We start from the raw sequence: 24336 nt of genomic DNA on the forward strand, positions 1-24336 counted from the left end.
GAATAGCAAGGTGCAGCTTGAGATAATATGGCATTTGTATCACTGATAAAAACTTATAGAAAGACGAGAGACCAGCAATCATACCTGGATGGAAGTCCTCTCGTTTTAATGAGCAACTTGTCTTGTTTACACTACAGGCTTCTGTGTCGTGTTCAAGTTTGTCGCGCCAGGTTATCATGAGTTTCGATAAAGTTTCGAAATTCAAAGTCCTGTGAAAACATGGCGGCGCCCATGACATGGAAAAGACTTGTGTTCTCTGCATATACTCCTGCATTCTCCTGGGTTTTCACGAGGATAACAGACCGATTTTTCAGGACACATGATCGAAGGAGAGGGTAAATGATAGCGATCGCCTTATGGATTACGTAAAGACAGACGATAGAAATCGCGTAATGTTAAATCGCATGTTTGGCTAATGTTAGCTTGTGGTTGTATAAGGGAGACATCTGACTTACGTTCATGTGTTGAGCTACAGTTATCAAGATGATTTTGATAATATGAGCTATAAACAATAGAACAATAAAGATGGTTGCTGATTTTGCTCGGGAATTGTTAATTAGCTTATTTCCAGTAACCATCATTATGTCCATCATATGTTTTTAAAGCTATAGTTCACCCAAAAAATCCAATTGAAGTGAATGGTTACTCCTTAACATATTTTTTTTCGTTATTCTTTAATGAGCTGTCAAACTGCACACTGGTTAGTGTGATGATAGTTACCCCCTTACCAAATAAACCAAGGATCAGGGTTTGTCAGCTGTTATTACAGCCATGTTATCTGTTTCAGGCATGTCTGATCTGGCAGCTGTCAAATATTTTATATTTCACGATATTCTATGAATGTAAATATGGACGCTTGTTCATGTTATTTTTCTGACAGAAGCATGTAGTCCAAGGTTGTTGTCTGTTGATCAGATGTTCTTGTTAAACTGCTGTTATGTGATGTGCATTGCAATGAAAGAGGTTCATTCTAGAAAACTACTGGTTTACAAAGCAGCCATTTACTGCTGGCATTCTTCTGTAAAGGTCACTGTAATCAAATCACTTTTCAGCCTGATCATATTAGAGGCCTTTTCCTGAATATCTTCACTTGTTAGGGCAGATCTACGAGGGTTTTTGAAGCAGGGTTGATGCGTATGAGAAACACAGATAGTTAATTTGTGTAGACTCATAATCTGACACTCGCTATTGACCTTCACATTGTTTTACACTCAGTCTCCACAGGGTCACGGCGCTCTCAAAGGCGCCTCTTTTCTTTTCGTTTTCTCAGGAGTTATGTGAGATCTACTGTAATGTGCGGTGAGACTCTGGGTTCTGTGAGGAAAAGCACCGTCTGGGTCGTAGAGAACTCGACGTGACCTTGGTGTTTGGCAGTAGATCTGAGTGAAGGGTTGCCGTTTGAGACTTCATGCTGTGTCATACAGACCATATTACTGCCTTTGTGTCTTCTGAACACTGTTGCATTTGGAGCTGGATTTAGGGCTCTGTCCTGACTGAGTTGTTTGAAATCAAGTTTTGAGAAAAGGAGAGCTGTTGGTTTAATTATTGTTTTTAAAATAACAAAAGATATTGCATAAAATGGTCCACATTGCACAGTCATAGCTGTAACTGCATATGCTAATGAAATATTGAAACTTCTATTTGTAATTTATCATTGCAGTTTTGCCAGATGCGGCAGACCAGGGCACAACAATATTTGTTGCCAATATTTTCACAAAAATCTTCATTATAATTTTTTTTTTTTTTTTGTCCAAATAAGCTGTTATTTGGACAAAAACAAGCAAATATTTTTTTTTTTAATTAGCAAAAGTAGATGTCAAAAGTGTAATTTATAATGTTACCTAAAAAAAATCAATTTAAAATAAATGCTGTTTTTTTAAAATATTCTATTCTATTCTATTCTATTCTATTCTATTCTATTCTATTAAAATATTAAGCAGCATAACTGTTTTCAACATTGACAATAAGAAATGTTTCTTGAGCACCAAATCAGCATATTATAATGATTTCTCAAGGATCACGTGACACTGCAGACTGGAGTAATGATGCTGAAAAAATACATTTTAAAAGGTATTTTGAATTGTAATAATATTAGACAATATTGGCATTTTAAAGTAGTTTTGATCAAATAAATGCAGCCTTTGTGAGCATAAGAGACTTCTTTCAAAAACTTAAAAAAAGTCTTACTGACCCAAAACTTTTGAACAGTAGTGTGTAGTAACTACCTGTGGGGAGTTTATTCACACACTTTTGCTGGAAAAAGTTGTTTGGGTGCCAACAGGAAACAAAAACCAAGCATAGAGTTCAGTATCACTGATCAGCCACCAGATTATACAATATTTACTAATACTGTAAACTGAAACACTGCAGTGCATTGTGTACAGTTGAAGAGTTCTGACAGCCTCGCTCTTGGATTCTGATTAAAAGGTCGTACTTCCTGTCATCCTGTAGGTCCGCTGTGCTGCTCTTGGCCCCTCTTCTGGCAGAGGCGGACACAGCCCCCCTGGCCTCCTCCAGACCTCCAGGCTTCACTGGTGCCGAGGGCCTCCACTCTCGCTTCCACTGGATGGCTGATCATGTGCCTGCTTTCAGGGTCCCTGGGGGCCACATACACATCCTTCACTCACCTGATGAGTTTTATCAAGCTATGAAGGTATGCGAGCAAGTGTGTGTGTGTGTGTGTGTGTGTGTGTGTGTGTGTATATGCTGGGTGAAAGTCAAGCAATTGCACCTTCAGAGAACCATATAGTCAGTAAATAGGACTATAAGGTTGTAAAAAGAAATCCTTTGTTCATCACTGAACTGACCTCAGCTAAATAGCAGAATTGAATTCTGTTTGCATCACTGAATCATTATTTTCCTGTTATGACCGTAAAGGTTTTTTATTGTCAAAAGTGCTATATAAATAAAGGAGACTTGACTTTGGCTTTAATGTCTTATGACCAACAGATATGATCTTACTCCAATTAGTGCCTTTCTGTTTATAGTCATATTTCTATCATAACATTGTAAAATATAGTGTAGATGATACTTACAAGAAGTTCTAAATGTCATAATGTGTCTCTTGCTATCATTTTGTTTTATTTTGAACAATAAAAGTAATAAAAAGCAATAAAATTATGAAAGGTCTTGTATAGTTTAAATTGTAATATTGTAACTTATTTGTGAAATTGTTTATGTTAAAGAAATTTGATCTTGTCATAAAATCACCTATGATACTCACATGTCTCTAAACATAAATAAATGTAAGATTAAAAATGGAATTTTGGTCATATCATGGTTTTTCCATTTCAGAAGATTGTCTAGTTGTGTTTATGAAGATAATAGTTTTTTTTGTCTAATTTGTTTATAAGTTTGCAGATTCAGTTTCAGTTACCGCTACAGGTAGCCGAAATAACAGGAAGAATAACTAAATGCTGTAAATGGTAAAAAAAATTTTTTGATTATGATGCTAAATTAAAATAATGTGAAAAGTAACAGTTTGCGAAATTAAGCAGCAGTTTTTGTACAGCTAAAATAACTAGAAGCGGTTTAGAGAGGAAGCCTCCTTGACACAATCAAGTTACAATGGCCACCCCTTTAAGCAGAGCTTATTCTTACATTAAATGTAAGGCGAATAGCTCAACAAAAAAAAAAGCTTTAACTAATTAAGTTTGTTGTTCTGTTTGCCCAGGCTCGTATCAAGACAGCCAAGAGTCGTGTGGTGATGGCATCACTGTACCTGGGTACAGGACCACTAGAGCAAGACCTGGTATGTAACCTGTCTGCACACATTTACTCTCACTGAGAAAGAAAAGCCTGTCTTTGTGCAGTTTCTCATTGAGAATATTACAAAAGAGGAAGTAATGTTTGGCATTTATCATCCTCTGTTTTAACCTTATAAGTTAAAGAGAATAACTAATTTGTTAAGCAGGAAGATCAGTAAGGTAACATTTCCTTGTTCGAATCAACATGCAAAACCAGCCAAGCCATAACGAATCAAAAATGAAAATAGTGATTAACCCTAGTATATGGTTAAAAACTCTAACATGGATTAAATAATTAGAGGCTTCTTTCAGTGACTGTCTAATTTGTTTTGAAGGTTGATTGCATGGAAGAGGCATTAGAGCGCTCACAGGAAGATCATGCACCTGATCTCAAAGTGTCTTTTCTGCTGGATTATACCAGAGGCTCAAGAGGTCTGTTTCTGTCTCTTTCACACACTAGCCCCTTTCACTCAGCAATCCCGTTCAATTACCGTAAAATTACCACAACGACTTTCCGGTAAATACACAAATGTGCAGTTCACACAAGCAACGGCGTTCCGGCTTTTTACCGGAAAGGCATCATTCACATATCAGTACCAAAATACCAATAAACTCTGTGATGTCAGTCATCGGAAAAGACCTTTGAATGCTGAGCTGTTTTATTCATACGCAATAACTGCAGAGCTGATGAATGTAAAAGAAGGCAGGGTCTCGAGCGCGAGAAGTGTGGCAATGCTCAGACATCTGCATGTTAAGAGCAGCAGAACTTAACGTAAACAGCTCCAACGGAGCTTTATGATTGGCCCAAAACAAACATATTATGTCAGCGCGTTCTGAGCTCGGACATGCTCATACCGGTAATCTTCATTCAATTTACTGGTAATGTTATAATTTATCATGCTGGTAAACTGCCAGAACCGATTTACAGGTAATTTTGAAAAGGTCCTGTTCACACTTGATCCCTTAACGGTAATTTACCAGTAAAGACTGTATGTGTGAAAGGGGCTACTGTCTCACACACACATACTCTCAGGCTTTGTTCGGACAGACAGCAGTTGGCATATCCAACCCAAATGCTTGGAGTTGTTGTAGTCTGAACAGCAAAAACAAGTGAGAGCCTGATCCAATACGATCTAAATCACATTATGTGGTATTCAATTCACTCATTTAAAATCACGTTGTAATGAATTGTGAAAGATTGAGTGATTTCAGGCACATCATATGTATGATTGTGTAAAATACAGTAATGTATCTGATACGTCTAATATGTTATGAAGTCATTACCATAAGTATAATGACAACACTGAACATGTGGATATGATTTCATCACGTATAAATGACAGTGAGGACAATCAGTCCCAAAGATCGGATTTCAAAGTCAGATGAGAATTTCTGCTCTGTGAACAAAGCTTCGCACTCACTCACTCATTTGTGAACTTCCCTCTAATTGTTCTTTTATTTCCTTTTAAAAGTCATAGCTTGATCGTTTTTGATCACATTCCTATGAAACTATCAGGAAATAATGCATACAGAAAACCCCCTGCTAATGTTCGTTTCCCTCTGTGAACACTGACTAACATGCGTGCAACATGTCTATTCTAATATAACAGCGTGGGTGTGATTTTGGAAGATTTCCAGCTTTAGTAATTGTAGGTTGCTTGTTCAAACCTCCACCCTGTTTTTTATTTTCTTTTACCTCACAAACTACTTAAAAGGAGCTGTTAGTCATTCCATTGCTTTCAATGTGCTGTTGAACTGACCCAATGATGTTGTAAGAATTCATAACCTAATATATCATGGTAACTGAGGCATCATATTGCAGCATTTACCTTCATTGTATGGTTTAGATTCTACTTGATCTCATGAAAATGACTCTTATTATGAGAATAAACAGGGCATTCACTCTCTCAGAGACCTAAGTTTATTCTTCTTTTTTTTAAACGTGAGTTGGCAATTTCTGGTGTGAGCGACAGCAACCGTTGGCAATGCGTATGATATACCGCTGTGCTTCTATGCAAATGAGCTTTGACGCAATGTGGCGACTACCAATAGGAGTGCTCCAAGTGGTCAAGGATTTTTTTTTTTACGAATCTTGAAAAAAGTTGTGCTTCTTAATTTTTTTTTTGGAATCATAATCAAAAGATCCTTTGATTAGAAAGTTCAAAAGAATCTTGAACGAAACAATCTTGAATCTTGAACAAAAGAGTCTACTGTCTTTGGCATCACAGTTCGGTAGTGGTGCTAGTGAAGGGCTGACTTGTGTTACAGGTTATCTGTTTTTGTTTCTGGTTTGGGTGAGATTGTCACATGTTGTAGTTGTTTCCTTGTTTTCGGTTAGCTTCCATGGTTATTCATTGAATGTTTGAGTGTGACAACTTGCTAAGCATGTCTTGCTTACTTTTAACTTTCATTTGTCCCCAAAGGGCAATTTTTTTCCAGCATTACTACAACACTTACAATACAAATGTAAAAAGACATAATACTATATAACTAGATTATAGATTTAATAGAAAGAATTAGAGATGAACCAATTTATCAAAGTTTATCAATTTATTAACTGCGTGAAGGCACCGAGTTGTCTGTTGCATAATCCAACTTTTTTCTCTTGGTAAAATAATTAAATACTTGCTAAAATAAAATTAAATCGGTACAAAATACTAGCCTGGAAAACCAGACCTAAATCTAAAAGATTAATGGTCTGGCGTCGACTAATGAAAATCGGCCAGCTCGAGGGGCGGCACCAAGCGTGCATTTGAAAATCTCATTGCACGCAATTGGATAACACTACGACCAATCACAACAACCATACGCTTAGCTACCAGCGGAGCTAACTGGTAGATTATACTCTTACCGTATCCGGTCGGCAAAACAGCAAAAACGCCCTTCTTGCAAAGGAATGATTCGAGCGGCGTCTTCTGTTCCTGTTTTAGATAAAAAGTAACTCATAACTCGTTCATTGTAGCGGCCAAAGCCGTTTTAAACAACTGGTGTTCATCCATAGCCATCTTGCAATGTTTACTAACGCCTCTGGCCCGCCTATATCAGATAAGCCAATGTGATTGGTGCAGCTCAGATCGAGGGGCATATTTAATGAGCATCATTACTCGACACCAGAGTAACTCGGTGAGTAAATTCAACTTGGGCTCTCGCGAGAACTCTGGATTACCAGGGTAACAAAATACAGCAGAGCTCGACATATACAGACTGCCCGGGGCCAGCGTGAACAACGCTCGGGACAATTGACAGAACTGTGACTGTCCCGATCAGGCCAGTGCTATATCTTCACGAATGTTTATCCTTTCGCACATGTTTTTAAATCTTGCGGATTTAAATATTCAAGAGCAAGAAGAAGTGATAGAGAACTCCGTTCTACTCGCTGTATCAGAAGTTTTGTTTGTGCACACATCCAAAGCGCGCGCCAGGAAAACTACTGTTAGACCCACCCTGTTTATTTCATATGCATCTTTGTTCTGTTGTATTTATGTTTATGTATTTATGGTGGCCTGCTGAATGTTAAATGGATCAATGTTCAATAGAAATCATTTGATGCAGCAATAAACTAACTAGTATACCTTAATGCATGCATTTTTAAACGTTGCTAATTTAAAACATGATCAAAACAGTAATCTATTTTAATGACAAATGTTAAAATAAGAAAGCAGGTGACAAATATCAGTATCTGTGGTTTTCAGTGCATGTCCCTTTGGTGTAGATTACTTCAGTGTATGCACTGATTCATTAAAATGTCCCCGTTTATTGCTTTTGCATCTACAGGTAAGCACAATTCCCGCACAATGTTACTGCCGCTGCTCCAGCGTTTCCCCGATCAGATGAGAGTGTCCCTGTACCACACACCAGACCTGCGGGGACTGTTGCGTCTTCTGGTGCCCGAACGCTTCAATGAAACCATCGGGGTGCAGCACATCAAGGCATACCTTTTTGACAACAGTCTCATCATCAGTGGGTATGTACACATGCATACGTCACTGCTAAAGTGGATACTACACATGTACACGTGTCATGTCATGTCTGACTAACCAAAATATGCTTGCAATGTAAATCCCGACATTTCTCTCTGACAAAATATTCCCACAGCTTTTGCTCTTCATGGTTCCGGGTTTGTTTGTAGACTGTATGGAGCTCAGTGGAGGAGGGTATGTTTGTTGCCCACTCTGAGAATGATATCATCTCATACAGGGCCAATCTGAGCGACTCCTACTTCACCAATCGTCAGGATCGTTATGTACTTCTGGAGGACTGCGAGGAGGTGGTGGATTTTTTTGCTGAACTCGTGGGAGCCGTGGGCGACGTTTCACTGCAGCTCCAGCCTGACAACAGTGTGCACATGATGGAGGGAATGGTGCATCCTTACAAAGGCAAGTGCTTTTCAAAGAGAGGGACCTGTTTAAAACAGACGCTACTTCCTTAAATGTAAAATGTCATGCTTTAGGACAATGAGAGGGGAGTTCTCAGAGTTCCTTAGCATTAACTTTAACGATCCTGAGGAATTATGCAAATGAGGTAAAGCCCAAACGTTCAAAAAATGCTGAATGCAATTTACACAACTTTCTTAGCTTGAAGGCCAATTTTGAGCGATAGATTGTGGCCTACTTTAGTGAAACTGTATAACAAGTGCACTTGATTACACCACTCATAAAGAGATATGCCTGGTTATGATTAATTACTGCTGACAATATCCAAAAATATGCTAATTTAATGCCAGTTAACTGGAGAAATATTCAAATGATATGATACTACTTCAAATTAGGCAGACAGGAAAATGAATTTTATGTAAGAGTGAATTTGGCAGTATGAACATTCTTTAATTTATCACAAAAAAAAATGGTTAAGAATTTTTTTTTTTAATGCTGCTTGTTTGCATATAAATGTGCTGAAAATAACGTCAATGGCTTAATTTAAGCACGCAAGGCGTAGTGCTACATCGTGTATCTCTTGGTGAAAATGGACTGTGTGGTATGAATATCTATTATTTATTACAAACATCCTTGTTTAGGTGCTGCCAGTCTGTCTAAATGCAAGTGATCAAGCAACTTCGTCAACATTTTTCTGACTATGAAAGTATTCCTGATAAGAGAAATGAGTGACACTCGTGGCTTCTGACATGCTTCATGAATCAGAGGTTATGATGGGAAATCACTCATTTCCTTGTAACACCGGCATTGTGGTAACACGTTGAGTAACAGGAAGCTCAAAGCCTGCTTGCTAGCCTCAGGTCTCTGTGATGCTCTTCAGCCATGACTCGGTGTGTCTTACGGTCCCCAGGCTCAGTGAGGAGCACGAAACGAGTGAATGAGTGATTATGCCCATTCAGCTTCAGTCCATATCCGTAACCCAGCGCCGTTCGATGACATAATTGTGGTGGAGCGGGCCCACAGTTTGTCACAGATCCCAGAAATAGTGCAATGATGTCACCTTGCTGGTGGTAAATGATCTGTGCTGGGAGGGTAGGAAAGGAGAGATGCAGGAGGATGATAGGTTCGGGAAGGAGCTATTTGGACCTCGCTAGAGTCTGTCAAGACAATGAGGTCAACGGGAAACGATGGACTGATAGCCGCGTGCGAGAATAGTGAAGTATGACGGTAAAATGAGGACAATATCAGAGTGAGAATAAGGGTGCTCCGATTGATCGCGCGCCGATCGTTATCGGCCGATAATAGCTTTATATGGTTTGATTGTGTTCTCTACAAAGGCCGATCAGATGACACAAAACTCGCATTTTTCTATGTTATTCTAGTTAAGATTGGTCTGGCAGTTCTACCAGGTGTCTGAAAAGGACAATACATTTGCAATGTCTTTGCTGAGAGGGGACACATTGCAACGACTGCAACCCTACAGCAATGACAGGAAGAAACTAGCGCTGTGTTTTTTTAGTGCATTCCTTTCCTTCACAGCAGTGCACTTTCGTTCCTCCCTGAAAGCCTAAATCTAACATCCAAATCAGCTAGATCAGTGATTGACATAAAAAAACAGTCTACTGTTGCTAAACTGATTAAATAAGAGTTTTTAAAATTGCATTAAGCCGCAAAAGTGATCCTGTTCCCCAAGTGGCTTTCTGTGTGCGTGCTCTGAGATGGTGTGGGACAAGCAAAGTGAACTTTGAGCTTTGGGTTCACGCCTAAACTGTTAACAACACAGATATGTTAAAATACACAGCTTGGTGATATTGGCTTAAACACTGTTGGTTATGTCTTAAGACAGTTAACATGAACAGTTGGGAAATATGTCACATGTGTATCAGTATATTGGATCCATGCATTCAATAACCCTTAAAGGGACAGCAGCCTAATATTCCTACTGCCGTCTGTGTCATTAATATGTATTAAACAAGAAAAGACAGAGAAAATCACTCACTTCACTTTAGTAGATTCGGTAGGATTACTAAATATAAATCTTTAATTTATTCAGTGAAAACAATGCAGTGTTGAAAGTAACAAGTGCTTACTTTCAGCTGATAAAGACTGTTATATTTGTTAAGCTCTAAGCTGTTTCTAATCACCTCTAGTGAATGTTGCACATGTTGCTTGCCAATAAATAAGGAGTTGTCAATTCATGATACTTTCTCATCATGCTTATTTTTTTAAAGGCCTACTTAAAATACATTGTTGTTAAGAATAGTTGGTCTATAATCTATCTACTTATCTACTTCCAGTGATCGGTAATCATTGATCAGCCCTAAAAATCCTTATCGGAGCAGATCTAATCTTCTTCTTAGTAAAGAATACTATAAAGCACATGCGCTCCCGTCAGGGTGACACTCTTTTATGCAGCTTGTGGTTGACGTGGCACTGCAGCTCAAGCCTGACAACAGTGTGGGTGTTCGATTGAGGAAATGGTGCTTACCTTCAAAGGAAAGTGCTTTTTAAGGGAGGGACCTGTTTAAAACAGAAGCTACTTGCATATACATTGTCATATTTTAAGAGGAGATTTCACTGAGAATTCCTTATAACGATCACGTGCATACGTTGATTTAGCTTCTGAAATGAGGGATTATGCAAATGAGGTAAAAGCCTAAACACATTCACAAAATGCCAAACGCAATTTTCTTAGCTTGCAGGCGGAGTGATAGATTGTGGAGGATGTATCTAAATACTATAATCCGGCCTAATTCAGTGACCTAAGTTCTGTATGCAGCTCATCTGTGACTATATGTAGAGAGAGAGTGCAAAAGCCTCATCTTCTAGTAAGAGTAAAGGCCCATGATATACGTAATGTTTTCATGTTTAATAATGTGAAGCTGCTTGCTTTAAAGCAATATACAATAAGTGATATATAAATAAACGTGACGTGACTTGCTGGAGTGCAGAATTTCAGAGCTTGCGCAAACAAACCCACATAAAGATGATCAGATGCTTTCTTAACTGCCGTTTTCTCACCCCTGTCATTTTTTGGTTTATTTTGTTGTTGATAGAAAGACAGCACATTTTTACATATTTTTTACATATTCATTTAAACTCCACTCTCAGCAGCTTTGGCAGCATCAGGATGTTCACTAACACTATACAGCTGGAAAGGTATTTCAAACCTTAAGCGAAGGATGAAAAAGAACTTCTCTGTCGGTATAAGGGAGCCTTTACTGGAGCGCCGGTCCATTGAGAAGCTTATTCGCTGAGTCGGCAGTGGAGTCCTGCCCCTGTATCTCCAGTAACTGGATCCCACAGTCTGTCGGTAAGAGCCGCTGAACTTCGTGGCCCTGTTAACTGGATGTGTTTGGACCTCTGAGGGCTGGAGGCTTGGGGTGGCTGGCTTTGAGTCTGTGGGGAAATCCCCTGTATCCTGCTTCAAAGAGCCATTTATTTGTTCTCCACCAGCCACACATATTTCTTATTCTCTGCATTTAACAAACAGAATATTCCGAGCGGCCTTGCTGCACATTCTCCCTGTTAACCAAATAAGCACAGACACCGTCTTCTGCCATACATTACCAACATTCAGCGTTCTGCACTGAAGCTAATTCATTATTTACAGATTATCTCTCTTGCTATGACTCACCGTGGCACATTATGTCTAGCAGAGGCGCCAGGGTTTGACAGAGCGCCTTTCCAGACGGTCAGCAGTTATTGACCCGCGTCTCTGAGGTTTTGATCATGCATTTGCAGGATCTCGCATGAACAAATACCTGAAATAATGGATTGGATTGGAGAATTACTTGTTTCGCATGCATACCTGTTCAAATGAGTGTGACAGTAAACATCCTGTTAAGGTCAGTTTACTAGAATTACTCTGCTTCTTTGCTTTCAGGTATTTTGACTTGATTGACATTTAAGGCTCCTTTCCAAAACCTTCTGAAAAGTTATTGTGCCATACTTACTGAAATAGAACCTCATAAGAGACTTGCTATGCTTGCACAGTGATACTTACACCACCTTTCAAAACTTCTGTATGTATGACTTTTTTTTAAAGAAATCCTTTTATTTGTAATTATGAATTAAAGTTACAGTATAGACATTCATAATGTTACAAAACATTACTATTTCAAATAAATGATACATCAAGATGTTGGGTCTGGAAACACACTATTGGCAGGGCTCAATCCGAGGGGCGGGATAAACGGTTGTCTTTCAAATTCCCTCTGCACGCAATAGGACAGCACTACAACCAACCAGAGCGTTTTCCCACCAGCGGAGCTAGTTGATAGATTCAACTTTTGCCGTATCCGGTCGGCAAAACTCCGAACACATCTTCCTTTTTTTAAGAATGACTTCAGTGCCGTTCTTTGTTCTTTTCTCAAAGAAAAGCTTAACTCCAAGTCCTCCAGAGTCGATTCGAAAGACCGCTGTTCGCCAGCAGAAGCAGCCATTTTCTTCGTTTTCAAGTAGCAGGGAATTCACATCACAACCCACCGACTCTATACACGATGTGATTGGCCTGACTAGAGTTTGGTTTTTCCAGCTCCAAAGCCAACGTAGAGTTGCTAGACGGCACTGGCTGCAAAATAAAATTTGCTGCCGCTAGGGTGCATCTAGATTTCTATGCTAAAGCAGCACAACTGTATTCAGTGTTGATGATAATATTGTAATCTTTCCACAACCAATGTTTTAGAACAGCTTTTGTGTCCCTGTGCTTGAAATGCTGCTTATATAGGCATCTGACTAGGTTTTGGAACGCAGCCTAAATGTATCCAATATCTATAAGCATTTCAACCGATTTGAGTGTTCTCAGAAGAAGTCTGTCTTGTGGTTTTACAGGTAACAGAGCAGATTTTTCTGCATCAGCACAGAAACGGATCATGGAGGTGGTGAATACGGCCCGTGTCCGACAGAGCATGCTGGAGACTGAATGCCCAGAGGTTCCTGATTCAGATGGGATGGTGCCAAATGACACCTGGATCTTTCCACTCATGCAAATGAAGCCTCTGGGCATTTACTTGGATGAACAAATAACCAAACAACTGCTCATAGAGGCTGGTGGAGACTCTGTCATCTACCTGACATCGGGTTACTTCAACCTGACGCGCACCTACATGCAGCTGGTGCTGGGTGCAGCAGCAGACTACCGAATCCTCATGGCCTCCCCCGAGGTTAATGGCTTTTTTGGAGCCAAAGGAGTTGCAGGAGCAATTCCAGAGGCCTACGTTCATCTCGCCCGACAGTTCTACAATAAGGTGTGCATTTCTTTACAGTAGTTTGCCATAGGGCTGGGCAGTATGACGTGTATTTACCTGTGTCGGTAGAGATAAACGCTTCAGTGTAGACAGCTCTGTCTTTTATAAGGTGCAGTTTAGTTTTGTCGAGTCATGCCGCCCATGTCCAGTGTGGACAGGATGTAATCATGTTCCTATAGGTTGTTTACGTTGCCAAGCAGCAGCGTCACAAATTGGTGCATTAGTATAGAATTCAACTGAATTTTGAACTTACTGTCACATATAATATATTGGCTATTTTCTAATATTTATTACAATTTGAAATTTGAATAAGCTGTTTTTGCACTCATGTCAGACTCTCCGAAATACTAAAAGTATTTAATTCTGGATTATTAAATTAAAATAATGAAAGTATTTTTTGATGCTCTAAAGTTTAAAGGAGCACCATGTAATTGTTGGTGCTCTTGTGGGTAATAAACAAAACTGCATGCTTTTTGTGGAAGAACATTGTAGCCTACATCTCTCTGTATGTATATGACAAGTCATGCAGATACTGGGCTACTCAAGAGTCAGAATATAAACACTTATTATAGGCTTTCTATAGTGATTTCAGGACAAGACAAAAACACATTTTGGAAGATTTTAATCATGATGTACTCATTTACATTTTGAACAAAAAAGTTACAATGTACCTTTTAAAGTTTTTAAAGCTGTATTTATTTAATCAAAAACATCTCATTTGATCAATTAAAATCTTTTGTAAACTTTTGATCAACTTAATGCATACAAACTGATATAAAGTTATTCATATGGTTATTAACAAAGATTTTTTCTTTGTTGCTCACCCCTAATTTTGCAGTTTATTATTGTTGCTTGTTGTATAGATGTGCTGCAGCTACAAATTGCACTCATTTAGCAGGATTTGAGTGGTGCTTTTCTGCTAATGTTTTATAAACTTTTTTCTTTAATTTTCATTGTTGGTTTTAAAAGTGAAACATTCAGCATCCTGTCCATTTCAGGTGTGTCAGCTGGGTCAGCAGAGCCGTGTCCACTTGCATGAATACCATCGCCCCGATTGGACATTTCATGCTAAAGGTACGTGTTTATTTTCTGAACTGTATCTTTTTTCTCAGAACTGAAGTGGATCAGCCCAGTTCCCAAAACTTGGGTGTAACAGGAAAGCTCATAATTTAATGTGCAGAGCAGGTTTCCCAGCACCTCTGATTGAATAGCCTCAGAGTTCTTCCTGGACAGCTTCAGGACACAGAGGCTGCCAGACACATGTGATGTTTTCTCTGTAAAGCAGATGTATGCTTTGGCCACGTTTTTTTTTTTTTGGCTGTTGAATGTCAATCTATTTCAGCTTTACTGTTTCAGCATGTTTTAAAGACAAATCAAATCTAGCCAAAAGCAACTGAATCACCACAATGTTATTTTTCAACCTGTTGTTTTGTTTTTAACCTGGAGTGGTTATTGGTTTGATTTAAAAATGCATGATTTCATTCTAAATTTGATGTGATTATTCATATGGCATTAACTGAGTCTCCTCATACACTTTAATAAAGGCCCCTGACCTGAAGGGACAGAATAAAATGGTGCTGTCTGGGGAAAAATAGATGCGTGATAAACCTGAGTAGAGTCAGTGGAATTCAATTTCATGCTCCTGTTGAGAAGTCTGGCTTATTAGATGAAGCCTTGTCATGCCGTCATTTCTTGTAAACAGCGGAGCTGAAGTGGGAACAGAAGGGTGCAGAGGTCCCTTCTGCTGAGCTACAAAGAGAATCAATGAACATTAGCTGCCATTCTGACGCTGGCCGCACACCTCAGCAAAGAGACAGTGACTCTGTTAAGCCATTCACTAACAGTTTCATAACTGCGTGTCATGCCGTAACTACACAATTCTGTCTCTAAAAGGCCTGTTTTTCCATTGGCACTTTTGCAGTCATTTAAAAGTGGTAGCAACTATCAAGTAGGATGTTTACTTCTAGTGGGGTCATGTGGCAAAAAAACCCATTGAGATTAATTCAAGTTCAACGTTCAAAGAACTTTCTTTTAAGAACTTATGTGAAAAGGACTGTTATCAATGCATATAACACAATCAGGCATGAAAGTTATCAACACCATACATTTCATAACATTTATCAAGTAAGTAAATAAATGTATTTTTCAAAAGTTATGTTAGAATCAAATTTGGTGTTCTTAAAGTGCTAGTGTATTTGAAATGCTAATGGATAATTTTGGAAATATGGGTTCTACTAATGTCAAAGACTGGGATAATCTCCATCCCAAGTATACTGTTCAAAACTTGATCGGACCCATTACACTACCATTCAGAAGTTTGGAGTTAGTATCAGTTAGATGTGTTTTAATGTTTTTGAACAAAAAAAATTATTTTATGCTCAACAATATATGATGAGTTGATATTTGATCAAATTTGGTAATTTTCAACTGTGAAATATTATTACAATTTTAAATAATAGATTTTATTTTAATAGATTTTAAAATGCAGTTTATTCCTGTAAAGTTTAATTTTTAGCATCATTACTCCAGTCTTTAGTGTCACATGATCCGTCAGAGATTATTATATGATAATTGATTATTATCAATGTTGCAAACAGTTGTGCTGCTTAATTCTTTTGATAAATAGAAAGTTAAACCAAGTGTTGATCATTTTTGATCCATTTAATGCATCATTGCTGAATAAAAGTAGTTGTTTTTTTCCCTCCAAAAACCCCAAACACGTGGTTATAATTGAAATACCCAATGCCATGATAGGACGAAGAAAAAACTGTTTTGCTTTGTGTTTTCTTGTATTAGTTTGAAATTAAATTGAATTAGGGTTAGGATATAGCCTTGGACAGTTTTCACTGTTATGCTGATGATACTCGGCTCTATATTTCTTCACGCCCTGACGAAACATACCAATTCACAAAATTAACGGAACGCATAGCTGATATTAAAAATTGGATGACTCGTAATTTCCTACTACTTAATTCTGAAAAAACAGAGATTCTAATTATTGGACAAAAAAACTTCCTCACATAATAACCTTGAATACTGCCTAACACTTGATGGCTGCTCTGTCAAGTCTTCGTCGTCGGTTAGGAACCTGGGTGTGCTCTTTGATACCAATCTTTCATTTGAAAGTCACGTGTCTAGTATCTGTAAAATCGCGTTTTTCCATCTTAAAAATATATCGAAATCACGTAATATGCTCTCATTGATAAATGCAGAACAATTAGTTTATGCGTTCATGACCTCAAGGCTAGATTATTGTAATGCTCTGCTGGGTGGTTGCCCTGCACGCTTAATAAACAAACTACAGCTAGTTCAAAACGCAGCAGCTCGAGATCTTACCAGAACCAGGAAGTATGACCATATTAGCCCGGTTCTGTCAACACTGCATTGGCTCCCTATTAAACATCATAAACAATATTGCTGATTACTTACAAAGCACTAAATGGTTTAGCTCTGCAGTACTTGAGCGAGCTCTTAACGCGTTATAGTCCTTCACGACTATAGCGATCTCAAAATTCGGCCAGTTGATAATACCTAGAATATCAAAATCGACTGCTGCTGGTAGATCCTTTTCCAATTTAGCACCAAAACTTTAGAACAGTCTTCCTAACATTGTCCGGGAAGCAGACACACTCTGTCAGTTTAAATCTAGACTAAAAAACACATCTCTTTGACCTAGCATACACATAACACATTATAGACTTCTATAATTCAATGTTAGGCTGCATAGATTAGGTCAGCTGGAACCGGGAACACTTCCCATGAATCCTGATGTACTTGTTACATCATAAGAAGGATGGCGTCTACGCTAATATTAGTCTCTCTGTTTATCCTGAGGTTTACCCCAGTCCGTCAGATCCAGGCCGTATCCAGATCTGATGAAGGACCTGCGCCTGGATACGACAACTAGTCCTGAAGTGTCAACTAGTCTCTCCCCTGTGAAGGCCTCCTTCCCTTCCCTTTACCTCTGTACAGATAAAACGTTGTCAGGATAATTCCGGTTCACGTGGCTACGCAGAAGCGATACAAATTCTGTATTATAAATTTTAAGGCCAGACAAGAAGTTTGTTCAGGGTTGGTCTGTAAAGGACTACACGATTGCGCACATATATATTAAAACGTGCATACCTATAGACTAAACGCGTAATACGCATGTGCACGCCTTCAGCGTTCTCACAGGTTGGCGTTTTTAAAGTTTGTGCAGAGAGAACTTTAGGGTTTTCTGTCGTTGCGATGGAAGTGAATCAATCAAAAGTAACTTTAGCTGCTGTAAAGCCAAAACAATCTCTGTTACTTGAATTTCCTATTATCACTGTAAAGCTGCTTTAAAACAATCTATATTGTTAAAAGCGCTATATAAATGAAGGTGACTTGACATAGTTAGTGTAGCCTCATTTAAAGGGTCCATAAGGAAGTCCTAAGGAATTAATTGTGTAGTATTTCCGGCAGTTGTGTTACCTGATATTCAACTTCCCTCAACAAGAACATTACCTCAGGTCAGGGTGGTTGTCATTCATTGGCAGGTGTTTGAAGTGGTAAGCAAAGCCTGCTGCCTATTAATAGAACACACGTTTGTGTACTGTACATAGCTTAATAACTTTGTTTTTTCTGTTTGGAATGAGTTGTGCATTGTTGGCTGTGGAAATTAAATATGGCTCATGTGACAGGAAACAAATACTGAAAAAACACTGTAAAAAAACAAAACACTGTAAGCTGCGTTGAAGCATCTGACAAATGCATAATTTTGAAAGTGAGGACACTTACAATATTTTTAGAGTAGAGTGAGTCATTGTAAACAATTGTTCAGTAAAATGAAGCATTATATAAAGCACTTATCATCATTACTGGTCTGGTCAATTCAATTTCTGGTCATTTTTTTCTCTCTTCACAGGTCTGTGGTACTATGTGGGAGGAAGAGACCACCCCTGCCTCACTCTTATTGGCTCCCCAAATTTCGGCTATCGCTCTGTGCACAGGGATCTTGAGGCTCAGATCGCCATAGTAACAGAGAATGAGGAACTCCAGATGCAACTGCAACAGGTTGGGCTTCCTCTACGGCACCGTTTCTTAGGGCACTGGGGTCATATAACCCATAAATCTTGTGTCAACAGCTGTTGGTACTACCTATGATTTCCTTGGCTCATCATTTTTGTAAGGGTTTACTGGAAACATCATAAAAAAATCATATCGATCATATAGATATCATTGATTGTAGATCAATTTGTGTTGCTCTGTGAGTCTTTGATAGGCACCATATGATGAAATAATTCAGTATTGGCTGATTTAAATACTGTAATTTTCTGTAACACTACATCTTTTTTTTTTTTTTTTGTACCAGAGAGCAATGCAGTCATATCTTTCCAATCTCAAACTGCATAATTGCATATAAAGGAACCATATATTGGGAACAGTGGCTATAAACACAACTGCTTAATTGGGAGTGCCGTCAGTTTTTATAGACTGTAAACTAAGTTTCCTGTAATCTTCACTTATCAGATTGTAAGTGATCAGTTAATCAGTTATATACTCATCTTTACGAGAAAAACTCTGAGATGACATAACACTTGAGATAGTGAGATAAAGAAAAGGAAAAAAAGATGGTTTACGTGAAATCTTGTTTTCTGTCTTGTTCAGGAGCAGGAGGAGTTATACCAGAGCTCGACACAAGTGTCAAACTCCACATTTAATCAGCCGGACCGCCATGTAAAGTTGTGGGTGAAACTTGTTACTCCCCTCATCAAGAACTTCTTCTGAGTTCAACAGATAGTGAGATAACGATCACCTCAGGCCTATGACAGGTTTGTTGCTATCGTACCTTTTCATCCTTTGCTGTAGAAGATCAGGCATATTAAAGTGTTAGTTTTAGTTTCCGACATGAGTAATTCCCTCTGGAAAATCCATCTTAAGATGGTAGCTGCGGTTTGGTACATGGAAGCCGGTTATTAGCCAGGCCAAGCTGGTTATTATCTGGTCCAAGCAGGTTATTAGTTGAACCAGGCTGGTTATTAGCTGGTCTAGCAGTGACCATGCTCCAAAAACCATTTTGACCACTTTAAAGTCAGAATGAACCCTATTTACCATCTGAATACGTGTTCCTTGTCTCATTGCGAACGATTTATTGGGGGCTGTTGTTCCAAAAAAAACATGTTCATAATGTTTAATCAAAATATCATAACTGGACCTTCCAGTGACTTCTCTCTTGTGCCGTATTCAGGACTATAATATAATAATTTAATCCTATTAAACCCCGTCCCGTTCATAATTTTTGAGTGCAACGCCCAAATCTCAACATATAATCAACATAGAACCAAGTCCATTATTTTTCAAAAGTCTTTTACTTTCAGAAAAGAAAAGGTCCGTCACCATTTCTGTTTCATCGCAAATGGAATGGAATTGCTTGAACCAAACACTTAATAACATTTATTTTTTAAAGCATCTTTATTAGTAAGTGAAAAATAAAAACAATTGTTTATTGCTCATGTTATCTTTCTGCATTAATGTTAACAGGTGCAACTTTTGATTTTAAAAAAATATTATTAAATTTTAAAATTAACATTTAACTGAGATTAATGTCGTAGAAGTATTGTTTATTTTTAGGTCATATTAACTAATCTAATGGAGTTAACTAATGTTAACAGAGTCGTTTACACCGCTCTCTCGTCTCACCTTGTATCCTGTTTTGGTGCGTAAATCTATTTAATTACTTTAAGAATACAGCTGTGATCTGCACTCAAAATTTGAAATCCTTTTTTAGTCACTTAATTTCACATTTTTTTCACAGGGGAATAATAAAATAGATGTTTCGACTCCCAGGCCTCCTTCAGTGTGTTGAATGCTCTGATCCCTCCACCCTCTGTTTAAACAATTATATTGACGTCATCTAAATTGGTCAGTTAAAATTTCTCACTCAATTAAATGTTGAACAGCAATTATCCTCATATAATATGATATTGTTAAATGTACACACCGATAATTTTCATGAAGCACAATACAATTTTACTCTAAGGCACAATAATCAAAATAATTAACCAATTAGACAAATTAAAAATCCTTATACATCAATCCAGGTAACCACATCATATACATAGCAGTGAAAGACCTAATGATTGAAGTAATCAGAAATACATATATCACCAGCTCTACATGATCCCAAGACTTCATTATCAAACACTTGGAATGTTTTGGGATAGAGGAATTAATAGGATCATGTAGAGGAGATTAAAGCGAGAAGCATTTTTGATTCATAAATTTAAATCACTGGCTCCTAACAGCATGAATAAAGAATTAGATTAGTTTTCCTATAATGTAATGAGTTGTTGATTATATGAGAAATCTAGATTACTACATGATTTTTACAAATGTCATATAACTAATGAAATATTCGAAGTGTAAAGATCAGTGTTGGTTAATGACGATGTATTTCTGATGACTTCAATCATTAGGTCTGATGTGGTTACCTGGATTGATGTATATGGATTTATAATTTGTCTAATTGGTTAATTATTTTGATTATTGTGCTTTGTGTAAAATTGTATTGTGCTTCATGAAAATGATTGGTGTGTGCGTTTAACAAGATCATATCATATGAGGATAATTGCTTTTGAACATTTAATTGAGTGAGTGATTTTTAACATTGACCAATTTTGATGACATCAGTATAATTGGGATTAGAGGGATCAGAGCATTCAACACACTGAAAAAAGCCTGCGAGTCGAAACGTGTTTTATTATTCCCCTGTGAAAAATGTGAAATAAAGCGACTAAAGGGATTTCTAAATTCGAGTGTGGATCACAACTGTATTCGTTAACTAATGTTAACAAATAAAACCTAATTGTAATGTTTGACTACCATACCAGCTACCATCTAAAGTCCGGTTTTCCAGCAGGGATGAGTTGGTGGTATCGGGTATTGTGTGCATTTCATTATGTTGAAGCATAAATTAGCCATTCGCATGAAATGCTGTGACGGTAGTTGCCTTAAGCAAACAAAAACAGAATTCAGCATTTTATTCCGCTTCCAAACAAATGACTTGGCTCTCTTGCGCTCAGTATAGTCAGACTTTCCCCGAAAATGGATACACAAAACCTCGGCCTGCCAGACAGTGGGTTCTTAAGAATGTACGTTGTCACTCCAGTGGTTCCTTCAACCCAAATCCTCGTCACACAGCCCAGCGTGGAGCTAGCATGGCCAGACCACAGCATGAATCTGGTCATTGCCGTGCTGTCGGGCACAGGCTGCTCAGCAGACTTCAGCTGCACTGGCATTGACCTCCGCGAGCCCTCCGTCGCCAACATCTGGAGGCCGTTACGGCTGTTTTTCCTGCGTGCTGTACCATTCCTGCTCTTTCCTCCGTTTGATTGCAAACATGCTCTATCTCACTTGCTAAATGTCAGGATTTAAGATTGTTATTTCCCTTTGGGCCTCTGGTATTAACAAAATGAGGCTGTCTAAGTAAATATGAAAAATTAAACAAAGTTGAAAGACCTCTAGCATGCAGAAAGCACAGCAGAATTGTGTTCCTCTCTGTGTGTTTAATTAAACATGTATCTGATCCTTTTTTTTTTGATAATACAGCAATATAGTTATTGTTATAGTTATCTTTTTTGGTTATTGTTCTTGGTGTGAATGGGCCTTAAAGGGGATTTTCAATGGATGTATGAAGTCAGGTTCACACAGGTGTTCATGAACCAAAAAGTGTCCACATACCTTTTTTCCTCCTTTTCAATGCTATATATCAATTGTTTATCATTTAAAACTTGAACACTGTGCTTTTCTTTGAATGGATATCTGTTGTGTTGGTATTTTTGCTGTTTAATGCTCTTTTGTAAGGTCTGCTAAATGCATGACATTTTAAAGTGTTACTTAAAGGAATGGTTCTGAGTAATTGCATGGGGGGGGGTGGTGGGGGGGGATGTTTGTCTCTAGGGGATGGGGGATGCGGGATGGGGGAAGGCGGGGGGGTGTTTGGCTCGAGGTCATGGTGCAAATTTGGTTGAAATTACTCCGAACCATCCCTTTAATTGTCCAAATGTGGGGGGCCACTCTAGTATTCTTGGACAGAATTCTTGCGATTTTATTCAGAAAAGTGTATGTGTCACTTTCCAGGAAGAATTATTCTGCAATCTGTTTTGTATTTCTCATGCCCAGTGACTTAGTCCCACTTCAGGAGAACTGAACTTTCAAAAATTCCAGTCACTAAAAATTTAATGACCTTCAGTCATTAATCTCAAAATATAAAGTTATTAGATTTTACATTAGACTTAATGTAATATGGTTTGCAGTCCAATAAGCAGGGTTGTCCTCTGTAGTTCTCACTCTGCCCTCTAGTGATTATCCAAGTACATTACGCTTAAAACAGAGAAATGTTTTTAAATAGTGGTGTTTTTCAAGGTAAACATCACTATTACTACTTATACTGAGTAGTAATCTGTGTTACTGACATTAATGATACCTCAAATTGTGCAGCTTATTGAAATTATTTAGAGAATGTAGTTTAAGTAATGGCTGCCGAATATTCAGCTGTCATCACAGGAATAAACTGCATTTGTATTTTTATTTTCAGATGGAAGTGGGAATACGTATCTGGTATTTGTACACGAGGCGCTTGCAAATATCGATGGTTTTGCTGATGGTTTTGAAGAGGACTGGCATTGTGGGCCTCAGCCATCATCCCAGGCAGCTCCAGTGATGACCACTCAACTAATCAGCTCTGTGCTATTATATTTAATAACATTCATTCTGATCTAACAACCTCATTGTTTGGAGAAAATGCATGTAAAACCAGAACAAAGAATTTACCTATGTATGAAAGTATGATGGGTATGTATCTGTTAGCAACATGGCAGATATGAACGTTTGGCCATCAGTTTGATGTGCATCTAACATTTATGTACATATTTTAGTTAATTTAATTATTATTATTATTTCTGTAAACCATATGTATTTTTCACTTTGATAAGATGCTGTTTAACAAAAAACCTTTCCATTTCTGATTTCTTTCCGTTGTACTTTTTTTACTACATTATTTTGGTTGAAAGTGGCAGAAGCAGTTCATTAATATTGATTTCATTAATAAGGTCAATAAGTTGATCTCGGGAATACAAAGTGATGCAGTTTGAGTCGTGTGCATTTCAGCAACCCTTAGTTACCTCAGCTGAAAATATCCAAACCATCAAGGCTGACTGCCTTAAGTTTAATAATTATTTAAATGAAGAATTGTCTTTTTCCAAACCTGCATGCATTTTATTTCTTGGGACTCAAAAGGACAACATTCACTATTGATGTATTGAGAGAGATTTTAGTATTCCACTCAAGAAAGTCATTCAGGTTTAAAATGACATGAGGTGCGTGTATCTGAATGTTCATTTTTAGGTGAACTATCCGTTTAATACTCCAATGCTCACTAGTTTTACATGATTACTGAAACTGAGAATATGACTTCCATTAATAATTAGTACAGAAGAGGTCTTAGGAGAGCTTCAAAACCTGACCAGGCTTTAACGTTTACACAAGCCTTTACATAAGCATGGGATGGATTTGAGTACCTTTGTATTAATTTGTTTTAAAGGGAATATTGCAGTATTATTTTAAAATCAGAGTCGGTTTGCGAAGTTGTTTTGATTTTGGTTCCAGTGTGCATAGAGGAATTTTTTTATATACTTCACTGGGTTTAAATGTCATGATTTTTGGGAGCGACTAACATAGATGGAAACGGTACTGTTTAAAAGCATGTATCTCAGTCAGATGCTACCTGAGTAAGATGAGGCCTTAAAACCACTTCATCCAACGCACAAGAACTTACAAAATGGACAAAAACATTCTGTACCATATGAAGGCACAGTGTTTATTGTCATTGTATAAATTGTTTTTAAGAATAAAAGGCTTATACAGTCATGGCTGAGTGAGTTATTTGATGCGTGACCTTTATTTTTGGTCTCATTTTGCCTGGTTGTTCAAATTAAGTCATTTGTT

At 37.9% G+C, this 24336-nt stretch overlaps 1 protein-coding gene across 1 annotated transcript; it reads left to right on the plus strand.

Annotated features, from left to right (window-relative positions):
* On the plus strand, positions 1–24257 carry pgs1 (phosphatidylglycerophosphate synthase 1). The gene is made up of 11 exons (XM_081392878.1): positions 1–335; positions 2452–2653; positions 3674–3751; positions 4082–4178; positions 7521–7710; positions 7944–8122; positions 12953–13368; positions 14367–14442; positions 18257–18405; positions 19000–19163; positions 22928–24257. Exons 1-10 carry the CDS (start codon positions 220–222, stop codon positions 19117–19119), a joined length of 1623 nt encoding a protein of 540 aa, XP_081249004.1. The 5' UTR covers positions 1–219; the 3' UTR covers positions 19120–19163; positions 22928–24257.
* The last annotated feature ends 79 nt before the right edge of the window (positions 24258–24336 follow it).

Source organism: Scardinius erythrophthalmus (assembly GCF_964197995.2).
Source record: "Scardinius erythrophthalmus genome assembly, chromosome: 18".
In the NCBI taxonomy this organism is placed as follows: domain Eukaryota; kingdom Metazoa; phylum Chordata; class Actinopteri; order Cypriniformes; family Leuciscidae; genus Scardinius; species Scardinius erythrophthalmus.